Source organism: Centropristis striata, chromosome 4, assembly GCF_030273125.1.
Source record: "Centropristis striata isolate RG_2023a ecotype Rhode Island chromosome 4, C.striata_1.0, whole genome shotgun sequence".
Classification (NCBI taxonomy): Eukaryota; Metazoa; Chordata; class Actinopteri; order Perciformes; family Serranidae; genus Centropristis; species Centropristis striata.
Genome location: NC_081520.1, coordinates 3652198 through 3669507, shown reverse-complemented (window position 1 = coordinate 3669507; position 17310 = coordinate 3652198). Strand labels below are relative to the sequence as shown.

At 41.1% G+C, this 17310-nt stretch overlaps 1 protein-coding gene across 1 annotated transcript in view; it reads right to left on the bottom strand.

Annotated features, from left to right (window-relative positions):
- Positions 1–409: 409 nt before the first annotated feature.
- Positions 410–17310, bottom strand: part of col4a3 (collagen, type IV, alpha 3) — a 39394-nt gene continuing 22493 nt past the window's right edge. The window contains exons 22-52 of the mRNA XM_059331091.1: positions 16581–16673; positions 16307–16402; positions 15572–15642; positions 14327–14515; positions 13760–13928; positions 13186–13278; positions 12952–13056; positions 12774–12868; positions 12309–12459; positions 12117–12230; positions 11756–11923; positions 11404–11493; positions 11172–11306; positions 10860–10958; positions 10588–10677; positions 10173–10312; positions 9805–9931; positions 9630–9710; positions 9398–9499; positions 9257–9304; positions 8976–9161; positions 7764–7894; positions 7476–7548; positions 7289–7360; positions 7042–7167; positions 6298–6396; positions 6005–6217; positions 5076–5253; positions 4226–4340; positions 2613–2785; positions 410–1201 (exon numbers count right to left, since the gene is read on the bottom strand). Of these exons, the coding sequence (XP_059187074.1) occupies positions 1120–1201; positions 2613–2785; positions 4226–4340; positions 5076–5253; positions 6005–6217; positions 6298–6396; positions 7042–7167; positions 7289–7360; positions 7476–7548; positions 7764–7894; positions 8976–9161; positions 9257–9304; positions 9398–9499; positions 9630–9710; positions 9805–9931; positions 10173–10312; positions 10588–10677; positions 10860–10958; positions 11172–11306; positions 11404–11493; positions 11756–11923; positions 12117–12230; positions 12309–12459; positions 12774–12868; positions 12952–13056; positions 13186–13278; positions 13760–13928; positions 14327–14515; positions 15572–15642; positions 16307–16402; positions 16581–16673 (3704 nt within the window). The 3' untranslated portion in view covers positions 410–1119. The remainder of the gene's footprint in view (positions 1202–2612; positions 2786–4225; positions 4341–5075; positions 5254–6004; positions 6218–6297; positions 6397–7041; positions 7168–7288; positions 7361–7475; positions 7549–7763; positions 7895–8975; positions 9162–9256; positions 9305–9397; positions 9500–9629; positions 9711–9804; positions 9932–10172; positions 10313–10587; positions 10678–10859; positions 10959–11171; positions 11307–11403; positions 11494–11755; positions 11924–12116; positions 12231–12308; positions 12460–12773; positions 12869–12951; positions 13057–13185; positions 13279–13759; positions 13929–14326; positions 14516–15571; positions 15643–16306; positions 16403–16580; positions 16674–17310) is intronic.

The window sequence follows — 17310 nt, the reverse complement described above, 5'->3', positions numbered from 1 at the left end:
ATTATTCAAATTTTAATCGTGATCATGATTTTGGCCGCCACGATTAAATTAACCTGATCGTGGGCAATATTTCCATTTTAAAATGTGGCTGTCCTGCATATCTAATCAGCACTTTCTACACCAGTAGTCCACCAACCAGCAGGGGGCGGGGCCGTTTTTCTCCCCTGAAAAAATCCTGGTTGCTGATTGGATAGAACGCTAAGCGGGATGTCGACGCCACAACAACATACGCCATTTGTAAAAGCCGGCAAAGCTGTGTTGCCAACTTAGCGACTTTGTTGCTAAATTTAGCGACTTTGTTGCTATGTATTTAGCGACAAATGGCGAAATGACAAATCCAGCGACTTTTTCTGGTGTTATTGGAGACTCCTTCTTACTCTACTTAACGAGCCACCAGCTCATTAAGAAGAGTAAGAACGAGTCGAAGTGGCCCAGTCCTCCTGCAGCAGTCTCTCCCAGCTGCAGAGCCAGAGGGGATGTTAACCCCTAAGCGTCCAGTCTGCAAATTGCTAACAGGCTAACAGTTAGCTCTGTAGCAGTACAGTGTGAATGTGCTAACAGGCTAACAGTTAGCTCTGTAGCAGTACAGTGTGTATGTGCTAACAGGCTAACAGTTAGCTCTGTAGCAGTACAGTGTGTATGTGCTAACAGGCTAACAGTTAGCTCTGTAGCAGTACAGTGTGTATGTGCCAACAGGCTAACAGTTAGCTCTGTAGCAGTACAGTGTGTATGTGCTAACAGGCTAACAGTTAGCTCTGTAGCAGTACAGTGTGTATGTGCTGCTGCTGCAGGAGGTGTTCACTTAGCGATCTCTGTTTGTTAACAACAAGCACCGGACACAAACTGTTCCTATTGTTTGTTTAAAAGTAGTGCAATAAAAATACAGATGTTTTCATTAACATGATGAATAATCGTGATTAATAATCGTGATTACAATATTGATTAAAATATTTCTGATTATCATTTTGGCCATAATCGTGCAGCCCTACATGTTGCGTTTGTATTTTTGCGGGTGTGAGTGCTCGGGAGCAGAAGCTGTCAGTAGTGAGAGTTTCAGTAGTGTTAGCAGCAACAGTATTTACAGGATATCAGTAGTACGAGCAGCAGGAGAGATGGTGGTTACAGCTGCTTCATACACACTCGACATCGGCTGATCAGACTGCCTGGAAACTCTCCTGTATCAGTCTGAGGCTTTGGTTTACTGCAGGACACACACACACACACACACACACACACACACACACCAGAGAGAGACACCAGGTGAGTTTATTATATCTTGTCCCAGCTTAAAAAAAAGCATGAATTGTTTCCTAATTGAAACGAAATGTTCCTCTTGTTCCGTTTCATCACTTTGTTTTAAACTGCTGCCTCCCTGTGGTGAGTAAGAGGACTGCAGCAGGATTATACAAGGATCTGCTTCACATGAAACACAATTTTAGTTGTAGTTTTATATCCCTGCTCCTACAGATTTTTCATAGTTGGACTAATGAATGAGCTCACATTTAGGCTTTATTGCAAACTGTGAGTCGATATCCAGAGGGGAGTTTGTTATAATAGATCGTGGATTGTTAAAATATTCATTTCGATATTGGACAAGATCAAGAGTTGAATTTGTGTTTGTTTGGGACAGTAAGACTCTTAAGTCACAAAAGACTGTTGGATACCTGACCATGTTGATTCATTTTTTGCATACCTCACTGCAAAAGAGGTGTTTAGTCTAAAAACAAGATAAAAACAGTAAATCTGAGGGAAATGATCTTGCTGCATGGACAGATAATTTCACTTGACAAGATTTCTTAAATTAAGATTGTTAAATCTAGAAATAAGCATGTTGAACCCTTAAAATAAGATATGAACTCTTAAGACAAGATAAATTAAAGCTGCAAGCAGCGATGAACTGGCCCGAGCAGAGTGACCTGCAAATTATTTGTTTCTTATCAAGATAAAAAAAAACCTTTTGTGTCATTTTTTGGTCTTTTTGTGTCTTTTTTGGTCTTTTTGTGTCTTTTTTTTTAATCTTTTTTTTGTTTTTTTTTGTGTTTTTTTTGTCTTTTTATGTCTTTTTTGTCATTTAACGTCTTGTGACCTGACAATTATTTGTTTCTTATCAAGATTTTAAAAAAACCCTTTTGTGTCATTTTTTGGTCTTTTTGTGTCTTTTTTTGTCATTTTGTGTCTTTTTACATCTTCTCTTGGTCACAAAATGACCAAAAAAGACAAAAAATGTACAAAAGAGATATATAAAAGCTTCAAGCAGCAATGAACTGGCCCGAGCAGAGTGACCTGCAAATTTTTTGTTTCTTACAAGATAAAAAAAGTTATTTCTTATTTTTTCTTTATTTCTAGATTTAATAATCTTAATTTAAGAAATCTTGTCAAGTGAAAATATCTGTCCATGCAGCAAGATAATTTCCCCCAGATTTAGTGTTTTTATCTTTTTTTTGGTCACCTTTTTTGCAGTGCTGAATTTGTTGATGACACTGTTGCAAACATGTTGGTGTTTGGGCCTGAACTTGGTTTTAAAGATGCTGCATAGCTGAACGTTGCAGCTGCTGTGCATAACTTAACTGAGTGATTGTGGCTGTGCACGTGTCCTTAAAGGTGTGTCGTACCTGAACATGTCGCTGGGGTTGAGAGCGGCCAGCCAGTAGCTGTAGGAGTCGGTGTAGTAATTGCAGGTTCCTCTGCCGTGACACTCGATGAAGGGAATCTTCCTGAAGTTTTCCAGACAGGATCCAGGAGAGGCCAGAGGCTGACCTGACCCCTCTGCACCCACTCCTGTTTCCTGAACACCAACAGCATAAACAGTGAAGGTTCAGTTTTTGTCAGCAAGATTACTGGATTACTGGATTTTCATGAAAGCCATTAAATTTTGGAGTGGATCAGAATAAAATAAAATGAAATTCACACAAGCATTTGTGCTGCATTCATGTGGCATCAGAACAATAATAGATTTAGAGTTACTAATCACATTGCATATGGTTTGGACTTCACAAAATGAATCATTGGCCCTATTTTTTGGTGAAATACGCTGCAGATGCATTTAAACATCTCTGTATTGTACTAATTGTTAAACTTTTGAGATTTGGGCTTGTGTTTCGAAATGAGAACTTTGCTTAAAAAATATTGCTGGCCGCATAGTTCGGTGATGATAAAACTAACGACAAAAAATATATCAAATGTTAAAACAGTTTGACTCGCTTTAAGGCTACATAAATGATATGTATCATATGAAACTAAAAGATCTGAGGTACATTTTATTGAGGGAAAAAATTTGCATGGTAATTTTCAAAGCATTCTCTTCACCTTCGATAACATAAGATCCAAATAAAAATAGGTTCTACCCATGAGCCTCCTCTTTCCAGACATGCCCACTTTATGCTTACCCAATGCAATTTAATGCAAAAACTATTTAGTTTGTTTTTCTCATACAGTAAAATGTGTCATGTTGTCCTATTGTATGTGAATATTTGTGCATACTGGGGTCCTTAAACAGTCTGTGAGTTGCATAAATCGGGTCTAACTGGAAAGCTTAGACTCTTGTGCATTTAATGAGCCCAATTTTCTTCATTTGTGATGATGTTAGTGAAGCTTGAGCTGTTATAAAATGAGCTACTGTGACCTCACAGCCTCATGAAACTTTACATCCACAAACTAGAGACCTGGAGCATTCAGAGGACTGATGGCTTTCCACACTATATTGACAATAAGGGGGTTTCTCAGCAGGCAACACCACACCACACCACACAAAATACACAACTCTACTGAATGTTTTTCTTGAAAAACTTGAAAGTTTTTGAAACCAAATCACATCATGTTTTTTCTCTAGTGTTCCTCAATGTCTTGGTGTCTCAATGTAATATTCTGGAGGGATTTATTACCATTTTTATCAACTCTCAAAAACAAAAATTCAGCACTAAATCTGTGTAACAAATGGTATCAACCCACAAATTGCTGCAACAACTAAGAGGACATAATTGAGCATGGACATGCACTTCATATACTTATATAATAATGTCCTAAACCCTTATATCCATATGAATGAATTAAAAATAGAGATTTATGACTAGAACATCTTGACACAGTGCTGAGCTCAAATGAATCTTCAGGTTCACAGCTTCCAGATGATGTACGATTCTATGTGACATCTACTGTTGACCTGCCGTCTCCCCCTAAAATCCACCACCCTCACACCCAACAGCACGATTCAACCGTATTAGCTCACCATCACGAAGGAGTATCCGGACCAGAGAGGGCCCCAGCCTGACGGACACTCTGGGATTATACTGGTCTGACTGTGGACGGCGATCACATTGGCCCTGGCCTCACATATAGTACACCTGCAGCGCGGGAAGCACACATGTTTTTGTTTTGATAGTGTTAGGGATTAATAAAAAATAGCAATAATCACATTATGACTTTTAGCAAGAATGCAGCTTGGACACATTTATAAAACACATTTATATGTCAGGCACAGCACACAGAAATAAGAAGTATCAAAAGAAAGGACACACTGATAACGCTTTAATCATCGCCACATAATTTGAGGGCAAGCAGATAAAAAACTGAAGCACTCTTTGTGCTCCAATTCAAGGCCACGGGCCCAGGTGGAGACAGGCACTGACCAGGTGGAGATAGCCACTGACGAACACTAGACAAGATACAATAGTGTGCTATTAGCTTTTTTCCTTCCACAGGGCGGTGACCGGAAGCTGAAGCACCAAGAGGCTAGGACTAGCCTGCATGCCAACCAAATGGGCGGGCCGAGTCTAAACCATGGTGCGGCCCCAACAGTTTTGACCAATCGGATAGCCGCACATTCATATTATAAAACTCTGTGTAAAAGTAAGTTAGGCATCCTTTTCTGGGAGGTGGTTACAGCTAACTGCTTAGCAGCCTGTGATTTCTGAACAGAGAAGGTCCATGTACATTATTTTACTCTTTCATTATTGTCTTAAATAAAGTCAAAAGGATTTTATTCTCCTCTCATCTGTTCTGCAAAAAAAAACGAACTCTAACAATAGCACAAGTTTTGTGTTGGTAGGTGTGTGCTTGAGAGTGTCTGTGTGTGTTACCGGCTGATGTAATTCTTCAATGACTCGCCAGAGATCAGCGGCATGCTGCTCGGCAATAGTTCATCAGTGGACAGCCAATAGGAGTAGTCGTTCCGTGAGGCGTAGCGACAGGTGCTATCGGGGTTACAGAACAGGAAGGGCATGGTGGTAAAACGAGGTAAACAACTACCTAAAGTACCTGGAGAGAGAGTGAGAGAGAGAGAGCTTTAACGACGGGTGAATTACATGTTTTTGTGATGTATGATCTCTCTTTATCCATCTTAATCAGTGTTGAGAAATGTTACTTAAATAGACTAAATAGTTACTTTACTAAGTACCTCTTAATTAAACGTAACTAATAAAGTATTTTTAAAGTTACATCTTTAAATGCTTTTTAAATATGCTGCTTGGTGTGTTGTCACATGTATTGTAAAGAAATACTCACACTACCAACCGTTATCAAAAGAAAACATTGAAAGTGTAACAACATACAAAAAAGCTTATCTTGTTCGGTGCTAAACTTGAGCGTATTGTGTCACTTCCGTTGTTTCTGTGTGCCCGTAGTGTCTGTTTGCTAAATACAGTTAAAGTTACACATTATGCAGATGATTGTCCGCTTTCCAGTTTTCCTTAAGCACTTATATCCTTCTCCTTCTTTTAGCGACTTTATCCCTAATCTCATCTGTTTATACGATAGTTTCTCTCTTTCCTGCTTGGTGTGTTAAATGTTTAGCTCCTCCTCGGCCTCTTTACTGATAATGATACATGTAATATGTGTAGTGCAGTAGTTCGGTTGGAGGCGAGGCTTAGTGAATTGGAAGTGCGGCTTTTTTAACGCATTACCCCCAACACTGATCCTAATAGATACAGTATCTGTTTAACTAACTGGGTGAATTTTTTTCTGAAGTGCCTCAGAACTGCACATTACTAGAGTCATTTTATTTAGTTACCCAGGTCTTGTCCATGAGCTCGGTTGTTCCCGTTGATGAAGAGCAGTGAGTATCCGCTGTACATCGGAGTAGATCCTGCAGGGCATTCTGGGATACTGAGTTTCTGGCTGTGTCTGGTGAACATGAAGCCGTCATTCTCTGGTGCATCCCTGCAGGGACCCGGTCGACCTTGGATACCTTTAGCACCACCTGAACCACGTGGACCCTCGATGCCTGTCACAGAGTCAGTTTTGAATGAAAAAGAGGTTATCTAGTCCTTAATATTTCCAGTGTTAGTTGTGTGGTTTTCTTACCTTTTGGTCCATTGTATCCTCTGTCTCCCTGATCACCTTTCAAACCAGGAAAACCACCTAGTCCTCTTCTACCAACTTCCCCTTTGATGCCCTTTAAACCTGCAGCCACAAAACACAAAACTGCTTCAAAAATCCCTTTACTCCGCTTACTTTAAACTGCATTCATACTGTTCTTATGTTTGTATGGAAAGGTGCATTTACATCACTAGGACCTGATGTAAATGTGAGGATTGAGAGCACTGTATACAACTATATACATCTCCGCTTTCCCAAAAATGCCAGCACCAACTTCAAGCATCATAACAACAATGTTGGACTACATCGTCTATCAACAAATGTTGCTCCTGACTGCGAGCCTACACTGTCAGCAAACATGACTGGTGCAACACATGTGTGCTGCTTGTATTGATTGCTATGGACGTCGATTATGTTCATATTAACACTGATAATGATTGACGTTTTCGTTAGTCTTGTTGGCCACAGTAATCCCACCCTCAGCCCCTGACATAAGTGGTTAGTGGTTCGAGACCAGCAAAGAGTTGGTGCCGCTCTGAAACCATATTTTTGGCCAAGAGCCGGTTCTTTGGCTGTCTAAATGCGAAGAACTGGTTTGAGATTAGACCCCGGCTCCAAACCAGCCCTCGAATTGCTTTGGTTGTAAAAGTGGTAAAAGATAGTCGTAAACTGATTTGAGTGCCTGCTTTTCTGCATGTGTAATCATGAAATATATCATTCCAGACACACCTGGACCTCCAGGTCTTCCTTGGGCTCCTGGGGGTCCTATTTCTCCTGGGTTTCCCAGCTCTCCTGCAAAGCCTCTGTCTCCTGGCAAAAGCACCACCTCTGTGGTTACGTCCCCCCCCCTCTGGCCTGCCGGGGGTAGCATCGAATAATATATTCAGTATTTTTACCAGCATACAGTATTCAGTACAGTACGGTCACAGCAGCACTACTCAAGTGTCTGGTCCACTGTGTGATATCACTGTGTTACCTCTACTCCCAGGTGGTCCTGGAGGTCCTCGTGAGCCCACTGTACCTGGTGGTCCACCATCCCCCTTTAATCCTAAAAAACACAGAAGAAGCCTAAATCCCACAACCTGCAGGCAGGTTTGAAACAATCTTTTCTTTGTTTGTAGTGGTACTGGTCAGTAAAGTGGCTATCTGACTCGGGTTCTTACCAACAGGTCCTGTGACACCAGTTTCTCCCATATGCCCTTTTTGTCCTAGTGGACCTTGTGGTCTGTCTTCACCCTGTCAACAACAACAACAGCTGTATTAAATACACTTCCTCTGGTGTGTTTCATGTGACACTATCAAACACACATTTGATTCTGTTCTCCGATTAAAAAATGGTAGTTGATACTTTTAAGACTTTTAATTTAAGATCAATGACACGATACTGTCAGTGGACGATCGATTGTCTGAGATAAACTGGATACTATCAAAAACTATGGTGATGTACTGACCGGCTCGCCTCGAGAGCCAGGATCACCAGGAGAACCAGATGGTCCCGGGTCACCTGTTGCACCTTTAAGTCCCTTATCTCCTTTAAAACCAGGACCTGGAGGACCAGGTGGACCCCGAAAGCCTGCTGGACCTACAGAGGGAGAGAGAGAGAGAGAGAGAGACTTGATTACTTCTTCTGATCAAACTCTGTGGTGTTTTGAATTTTAATGGTGACAAAGCAAAACATGTTTAGACTACATCATTTATCATTAAAACATAATCCAAAATAAATATACCCTGCGATCGTGAAATTCTTTAAACAGAATACCAGCCGAGGATATTAAATGTTGTTGTCTTCTGCTGTTTACTGTTATTATTATTAACCTGCTGGACACCGGAGCGTCAGCGTCTCTTTTACCAGCGGTGCTGCCCGAACAGAAACATTTCCAATCAGCGCTGCCACACGCTCCTCTGACTGGGACATCATTATCAGTAAATGTAAAGAAGTGAATAATATATCTCCATCATAATAATAGCAATATTCGGATATTAAATAGATTATTAGGCTTTATATATCACGATGTATAAATGAAATATTCCAACCTCGCCGGGAGTTTAATGGTCTGCTACTCTGCTGACAGCACCACTGATTTCTTTCTTTTTCACTTTTTATGCTGCCAAACAAAACCAGTTTGTTGTGTTGCAGCTGTTGGATGTCAGTGTTTCACTTTCTGACTGAGAAATTCCTCTTCTTTTAGAATTAAAACTTACTTTAAAACATTGTTTACCTCCTTCAAACAAAAGCTGAAAACTTCTAAGTCTGTGCTCCAAATGTAAAATATTCACTGAACTTGTTTGAGTTCAAGTACTTTCATTTCATAAACATCTGTCGCTGCGTATTTCTGTAATATGTCAATATTGCCATTATTGTTAATTGTAACGGTGCACTTTGCTGATAAAGCTGACTTTGAGGGGGTCCTCTTTTTGGCCGTATTGCGCCCTTCGGTGTCGTAAACTCTGGAGGCGAGCCATCTGAATCAGGTATATATTAGGGCGTGGTATTTAAATTACACTTGTTTTGAGCCGCCACATTTATCAACAGCCGATTATTTTTACACTGTGACTAGAGAGATACGATCGTTTGATAAATCACACGTGGACCCTGTCGTAAGATGAAATATACACTCAGATCTGCGCTCGCTTGATAAATGAGGGCCAGTGTATCTCATCACCTTTGGGTCCTTGTCCTCCAGGGAGTCCTTTTTCTCCTTTGTATCCTTCAGTGCAGACTCCCTCCCTGCCGGGAAAACCAGGAGGACCAGGGGGTCCAGGAGGACCAGTACAACCTGGGTTTCCCACAGGACCATGGGGACCAGGTTGACCACAGGCACCAGTAGGACCCATATCCCCAGCACACCCTGAGGAGACCAGAGGAGTTAGAGAGTGTTTTTTATTTCCTGTTTTCTGAAGTTCTGCCTGAAAACTGAACTCTTAATGAAACCTGAGGACTCACCAGGTGGACCTGTCTTCCCATCTGGGCCCCTGGGTCCAATTCCAGGAGCTGGGGAAAGATACCAATCAATCAGAGATTCAGAAGACCACACAACCAAACTGAACAAAATCAGATTATGTTTCACACAGTTCAGTATCCTACCTCCCATGGCTCCTTTCTCTCCAGGAGGTCCGGGTATGCCATCCTGTCCCTGATTTCCTCTTGGACCAGCTGGACCAGGATCTCCAGCACCTCCCGTGTTACCTGAAAGTAAAGGAAAAACCCAATGAGAGGACATCAGATCTGTCACTGGAGATCATACCAAAGTCTTTAGATCAGTAGCACTGTTATTGCAGTAGTACTGTAGTACTGCTACCTGATGACCAATATGTACCTGTGAGGCCTGTGGGTCCTGCCGGGCCATTTTCCCCTGGTGGTCCGTCACAACCTTTTTCCCCAGAAGGCCCAGGAGGACCTGAGATAGACAGACAGAGGTTCACGGTCTTAAAAGCCACTGTAAACTACTAACTCAGTAGTATAAATTGTATTATTATCAGTATTGATCCTACCTCTACATCCTGTGGGTCCTAAAAGTCCTTTGGGGCCACAGGGGCCACAGTTTCCTGGAGGACCAAAGTTTCCCCTGTCCCCTGGTTCCCCCTTTATACCTGCTGGTCCTGAACCTCCTAGATTCCCCTGAGAGCGGGAGATGACCCGAAATTGTTATTTCAATTTTAATTAGTTTTTAAGAAGATTTTACCAATAAAAACTGGTAAAGACTGGGGCCCAACATGAAGCAGAACATCATCTGCATACAAGGATATCAGGTTATCAGGACTTTAAATGCTATAGTATGAAAGGAACTTATTATTATTAATGTAGAAACCACCAACAGCCAATGAGACTGAGCTAACCAACCACTGTATGTATGTAATACCTTCTCTCCTGGAAAGCCTTTAGACCCTGGTCCAGGTGGACTTGGTTCTCCTTTATCACCTTTAAGTCCTGCTGGTCCTGGTATTCCATCTGATCCAGGTTCTCCACAAGGCCCTGTGCAACCTTTGTCACCTTTGACACCTTGACAGAAATCACCAGGAGATCTTAGTCTACGTACTGTTCCAGAGAGTTAATGTTGTGTTAATCGGCTGAAGTTTTCTTTAGTAATGTTCAAGACATTTAAATTTTGTGCTATCTATCTAATTAAGGACTTTTGAAATGTAGGACTCTCAAACAAAACCGTTCGTTCTTCTCTACAAATGTAGACCATATTTGTAATGAGACAGTAAGATCTTCTAATATTTGACCTTTTTCAAATGTTCATAGTGGCACAGTTTATGTTCCGGAGATGTTACCTGGCTTCCCCATCTCTCCTTGGTTTCCCTCTTGTCCACAAGGACCAGGAGGACCTCTCTCGCCCCCTCTACCAATGTCTCCAGGAGGTCCTGACAAACACACACATTCATCAACTGTCAAAGTATACTCATGCATATAACAACAAATAACAAAGTGCCACTATTAATTTATAAATGGATGTTGGGAAGAGAACAAACCACAGGTTTGGTAACTAATAGGGATCCTAACAAACAAACAAAAACCAAACAAACAGTGTTTTAGTTGGGTTCACCTTGCAGTCCAGCATCTCCTGGTTTACCATTGCAGGTTGTCGGGCCCTGTGGCCCCGTGATGCCCCTCTCTCCTTTAGTTCCAGTGAGACCACGGGGCCCTGAAGGTGAGACAGTAAAAGACAGGTAGAACATTAGAAGGTCTTTTGACTTGTTGGTTGTCTGGTGTACCCTTACAACTAAGACATTTTTACACTTCAGTTTTTGTCCGCTGAGGATTGAAATCTAACACCAACTAAAAACTAAAAAATGATGCCTGACACAGTTTGTCATAGTACTAGTACTTTCATATAGAACAGAATAGAATAGTGTACCAGGGTCTCCAAGGTCTCCAGGATCTCCATACATCTCCACAGGTGTCTGAAATCCTTTTGGTCCGGTTTCTCCTTGGTCCCCCTGAGGCCCTCGAGGCCCCTGAGAACCCCTGACCCCATCAACACCCATCTGACCTGAAGGACAGACAGGTAATCAACAGTTAGAGTGAGAAAAAAACTAATTGATTCTTGGTCTGGTCGAGTGATTGATTGAGGGATTAATTGACAATACCTTTCGGTCCTGGTTGTCCATCCTCCCCTGGTTTTCCATCATCCCCTGGTCTCCCAGGGACTCCTGAAGGACCAACATCTCCTGTGGTGCCTAAGACACACATATAGTGTGTGGGTGTTACTCTAACTGTTGTAGAGCCTGCCAATGCCTGGCCAGGGTTTAGCTAATTAGCTTTGATTTGATTTGATTTGATTTGATGAAACACAAAACTGAGCTGAGGCTGATGGTAACGTCATTAGTTCTGTGGTAATTGCTCATAAACAAAGTATTGGACACATTTAAATGTTGAGCTGATGACAGTACTAGATGAAGAGTTAGATCACCAAAGCCATTACAGGTCCTCTCTCATTACCTGTGCTCCCTGGCTCCCCATTGGTCCCTCTCAGGCCCTTCAGTCCAACCTCTCCTACTGGCCCTGGAGGTCCATCAAATCCTGGGGCGCCAAAAAGCCCCTGAGGCCCCGGGGATCCCACCCCCAGCTGCCCAGGGTCACCCTTTATACCTTTTGGGCCCCGGGTTCCTGTTGGACAAGATGCTTGTTAGACTGACAGACAGGTGAGTTTTCTCAATGTGGTTTTAAATTATATGCTCAAATCCTTCAAGGTAGGTGCCGATTCTTATCCCAGTTATCTGTTTTACATATCGGATGGAATTTGATATAAGATCAGTATTGTGAAACAAACTCTACTGTCAACAGGTTGTAAAGATGTTACCTGTGAATCCGATGACACCAATCTGTCCCTGCTCTCCTTCAGGTCCAGGAGCTCCAGGTAAACACAGTCCAACAGCACCAACTGGACCAGGTAGGCCATCCAATCCACTACGACCTGACAGAGACTTCAGTTCACTTCAGTTCAATTTGGTTGTTTTCAAACTTCAGCTTCATCAGATCTTAAATGGGGTACCTTTTTGTCCTGGAGGTCCATCTTGTCCTGGAGGTCCTGGAGCGCCTTCTGGTCCCTGGGATCCAGGGTTTCCTTGGGGCCCCACAGATCCATCTTCTCCCTGGGGCCCTGACTGACCCTGCTGACCTGGAAAACCGATACCACTGTCCCCCTATGACCACATAAGTTAGAGAGGAAGCCTTAAAGCCTTAAAAACAATACATTAGATTAAATTACAGTATCTTAAACCATAAAAATGAATTGCCTAATACTTGTAAATACATGTAAAATAAGTCCATTTGTACAAGGCATGAAATATTAATTTAAATATTAAAATTGTCAATTTCCCTTGATAAAAATCATATAAAAGACCATCTCTGTGTTACATTACATGTGGAAATCAACAAGTATGAGATTTTAATTTCTCTTTCTAAACCTTTACTTTCTTCCTGTTGAGGACTTCCTGTCTGTATGAGTTCACGTTACCTTGGGGCCCGGCATCCCTGGGGGGCCTGAAGGCCCCGCCCGTCCCTTGATACCAAAACTTGGTAAACCTGGAGCTCCTGGAACACCCTTGAGTCCTGAGCCAGACAAGAACATTATCTCACTGTGATTTATCTTCTTTAAAGCCTCATTTTTATTCAACACTGTTCGTAAACCTGACCTTTGACCCCTGGGAACCCTGGAGGCCCCTGAACTGAAAATCCTTCATTTCCTCCTTCTCCCCTTGGACCAACAGAACCTGGAGCACCTGGCTGTCCTGTCACACCTGAGACCGGCAGAGTCAACAGGTGAGTCAGAAGGTAAACATGTTTTTTTTCTTTTTTCTTTTTCTTTTCAAACATCAAAAGTCAAATCATGACAAAACATAAAGCAACAGTCGATCGAACTGCCTCACCTTCAGGTCCCGGATTTCCAAGTAAACCTTTCTCTCCTTTCTGTCCTGGATCTCCTGGAGAGGTTTTGGTTTCGCCTAGAGCACCTTTTTCACCTGAATGAACAAACTGAGTCAATTTAGGACTGAAACAAGCCCCTTCTCAGAGTTATTAAAGAAGATTATTTCTGTCCAATCAAGGAACATGATTTTGTCCAAATTCAAGTTTTGGTCCACTCTCAGAGAGGAACCTTGAGTCATGTGCAGTGTCGATCAAAGTTTGATTTTATATCTGTTGAAGTTATTGTTTCTGACAGTTCTCAAATTTCTCGACCCCAGTTTCTGCAGAGACAGCACAAGTTCTCAGAGTCCAAACAATCTTTTAATTAACTTTCTGTCATCAACATCATATAATTTTCCCTGCTCCAACTCATCTGCGGCTCTGATAAATATCAGCACAGACAGGAAGCATGTCAGGACAAAGAAAGTTATCTTATCTGGCCAATAAGTAAAGAAACTACAACCCAAAGTGCCTGACTCTGAGAATTTGTGGCCAGTTATGATTGAATTCCTGTTTTGACCCCCCTGTTGTCCAGACCTGGTTTTCCAGGAGCTCCTCGCTGTCCCAGGACTCCTACATTGCCTTTATCTCCTGGAAGTCCTGAATCCCCAATTCCAGGTGGTCCTGGAGGTCCCATTTGTCCTGGTAGTCCTATCGTACCAGTCTCCCCAAGTGGGCCCCTCTCACCTTTTGGCCCCAGAGGCCCCTGAGAGAAACAAACCAAAAACAAAAGATTATACGCCTGTCGTTATACAATGCATAAAACAATACAAATCAAATGTAAGATTTTTTGCAAAACAATATGATGTCGCAGTGAAGCTTCACCTTTTGTATATAAAAATGTCATTACTTCATCTTTTTATCCTATTAGACATTTGTTTAAAATTTGTGTAAAATTTCTTAAGTTATGGAAGAAAAAGTATTTTGTGACGTCACGGTGACCTTGACTTTGACCTCTCCTTCAAAATCTAATCAGTTAATCCTTGAATCCAAGTTTGTACTAAATATACAAAAAAACAAACACCTCCTGGCTTTCCTGAGATGTCTCTTTTCAGGAGAATGGGACGGACATGAATAATATAAAGTGTTAAATCTGACACTCACAGGGTTTCCTTTCTGTCCCCGAACACCTTTTGTTCCTGGAAATCCTCGAGATCCGTCTCTCCCAGGGAAACCTGGTGGTCCTGCTTCTCCCAGATCCCCTTCCTCACCCTTCTGCCCAACCCTCTGCATGATCCCAGGGTCACCAACGGGTCCTGGTGGCCCTGGGAGGCCGGGGATACCAAAGGTGCCCTAAATACAGACAGAGATACAGTGAGGAGATATCTCAACAATCACCATGAAGTTACAATTCAAAGAAAAAGAGAAATTCAATCTGCACTTTTTATTTTTTCTGTGATTTATGTCAATTTAACTGTGTTATTCTGCACAAATACATTTTTGACATGTTCCCACTTTTAGCTATGATTGTTCTATTTTATATAAATCCCATATTATATATTGCTGTGAAATGCAAGGCCACAGTGAGAAAAATGTAAAAAGAGCACAAAAAAACGTCCTGAAACTGCTTGTTGGGGTTCAGAGTTAATTTGGCTTTTTATCATCTATGTTGAGATATCACTGAGGCAGGCGGAGATACACACTAAAACAGTTGGGTCATCAGCATAGCAGGGGTAAGAAAACCATGTGAGCGGATAATCAGCTGAAAGGAGGGGGTCTAAATTGAGAAGAGTAGGTGACTGAGCACAGATCCCTGCGGTACTCCGGTGGAAATAAAGTGATGCTTTGCAAACTCACACTTTAAGTTCTTGCAGCTTTACCCAATGATATTGTCGTAGAATTAATTTGAAGAGGTATTAAAATATCTGACATATAGCAGTTGAAATATGCATCAAATATGTTTTGATAAACACACAGAAATCTGACCAACAGTCACAGTGTCTTTACAGGAAACTTCTGCTTGATTGAGATATGAACAGCTTGGATTTGGGAAATCCCAAGTGTGCTCTTATATCAAGTGTTTTTCATAACAGGAAATTACAGGACGTTGACCCTTAGTTACACAGAAACAATGACAGCCAACCTGCAAAGTAAAAAGAGAGAAACTGGGTGTTGTCTCTCAGTGTTGTTCTGACTTTTGGATTCGTCTGACACATTTGGCATCTGAATCTGTTTTTTGATACTTGCTAAATAAATCCTGCACAAGGCTGCTATTCGAATCGACCTGGTCGTCAGTTGTTTTTCTTTAAAGATTTTTTACAACAATATTCTCATGACTGAGCCAATCTCCAAGAATCTACAGTTATCCTCTGTGACAGAAGAGTTTCAAGAGGTTATCAAGGAGCTCACCTGTTGACCAGTTGGTCCTGGAATACCTTTGACCCCTAGTTGACCTTTTGGTCCTGGAAAACCAGCTGGTCCTGAAAAAAGAGCGACATCCCAGAGACAGACATCTTAACACTGACTCTGATTTTGGATCAGACCCTACTGCCTCCTGGTCTGATCACTGTGAACTGGTTCCCTTACTCTGTAACAACGTGGATTAATAATTTGCAGTTAAAGTTTAATCTATTTTATATTGTAGGATAATGTAGTCACTATTTTCGGTAACACTTTACAATAACCATCATTTATAAATGGTAAACAGATAGTTTATTAATGTTTAATCATCATTTATAAACCGTTTATAGGCCATTTAGAATGGTAATTACATAATTTATTACTGTTAAACTAACTACATTATTCATAAATGACAAATAGATGGTATATTAATGTAAGTTTCTAATTAATTTACCATTAACAAACAATTAAATTAGAGTTAATAGTTTATTAATAGTTTTAGTTTCACTCATTATTACATTTTTAACACCATATTTAGTATGTTAATGATTTTGAAATGATTCATATAAGAAATTGGTTGAAACCATTTAAATATTAAATATGTATAGCACTTTGTAAATGGTTAATAGTTGGTTTATAAGCCATCTATAAACATTACTTAGAAGATTATTGTAAAGTGTTACCCTATTTTCTAGTTGTTGTTTTTTTACTTCTACTGATAATTGAGTGTGGTGTGGTTCCTACCTGTCGTCCCGGCTTCACCTGGCTCTCCTGGTTTACCTGCAGGTCCCGGGGGTCCAACAATAAGTTGACAGGCCCTGCACAGGTCCCCCTTTTCACCTGACAAAGATCAGAGTTGATTTAGTAAAACATCCAATAAGTTTTATTTTACCTATTTCTTAAAAATAGCATTTTAAACTCCCACTGAAAATCTGCTGTTTTTACTCTGAGTGAAGCTCCGGTCCAGGTCAGACTTCTTCATATTTCATGTCTTGTCATTTCTTTTTTTTTCACTCACCCGTTTGTCCTTCCTCCCCTCTGATTCCAGGTAATCCTGCTGTGCCTTTTAGACCTTTAGCTCCTGGAGGACCAGCACCTCCCGGCAGGAACTCTGACGGAAATGAAGTAAGACAGACTTGAAGGTAATTGGAAGGTGGATTTTTTCTTTTGATGTATCTAGGCTTGCAATTTCCCCTGCTTCTAGTCATTATGATAAGACAGGCGAACCATGACACCAAACTGATATCTTCTTATTTGACTCTTTGACTCTATTTTTTGTCTATTACCTTATTTCGCAACTTATTTTGACCATTGACTGGTGGTGTAAATTATATATCGTGCTGCATCAATAAGTTTATATTAAGTATTTCATGATGACTGCAGAGAAAATGTTTAACAGATGATTGTGTCAAACATGGCAGGGAATTGATTTTCTACAGTTTTCCAATCATGTTTAACTCTGTAATTAAACATGGGGAAAGGCTGATTTGAGAATGAATGGAGGCCTCCTCTCAGTCTGCACAGAGGGGGACATTGACAGGCATTGTCTAAAGCTGTTTGAGATGCTGAAGTACACTGCAAAAAAGCCAACTTGTATTTTTTGGCCTAAAACAGTGATTTAATTTGGTAAAACTTGGAAATATAAATTACTGACATTTAGGGCAATAATGTAAGTTAGCACAACAAAGGAAGCCAGTTGTCTGCTCAAAAACAAATTTGTGAGTTGTTGTTACTTATATCTTTAAGTT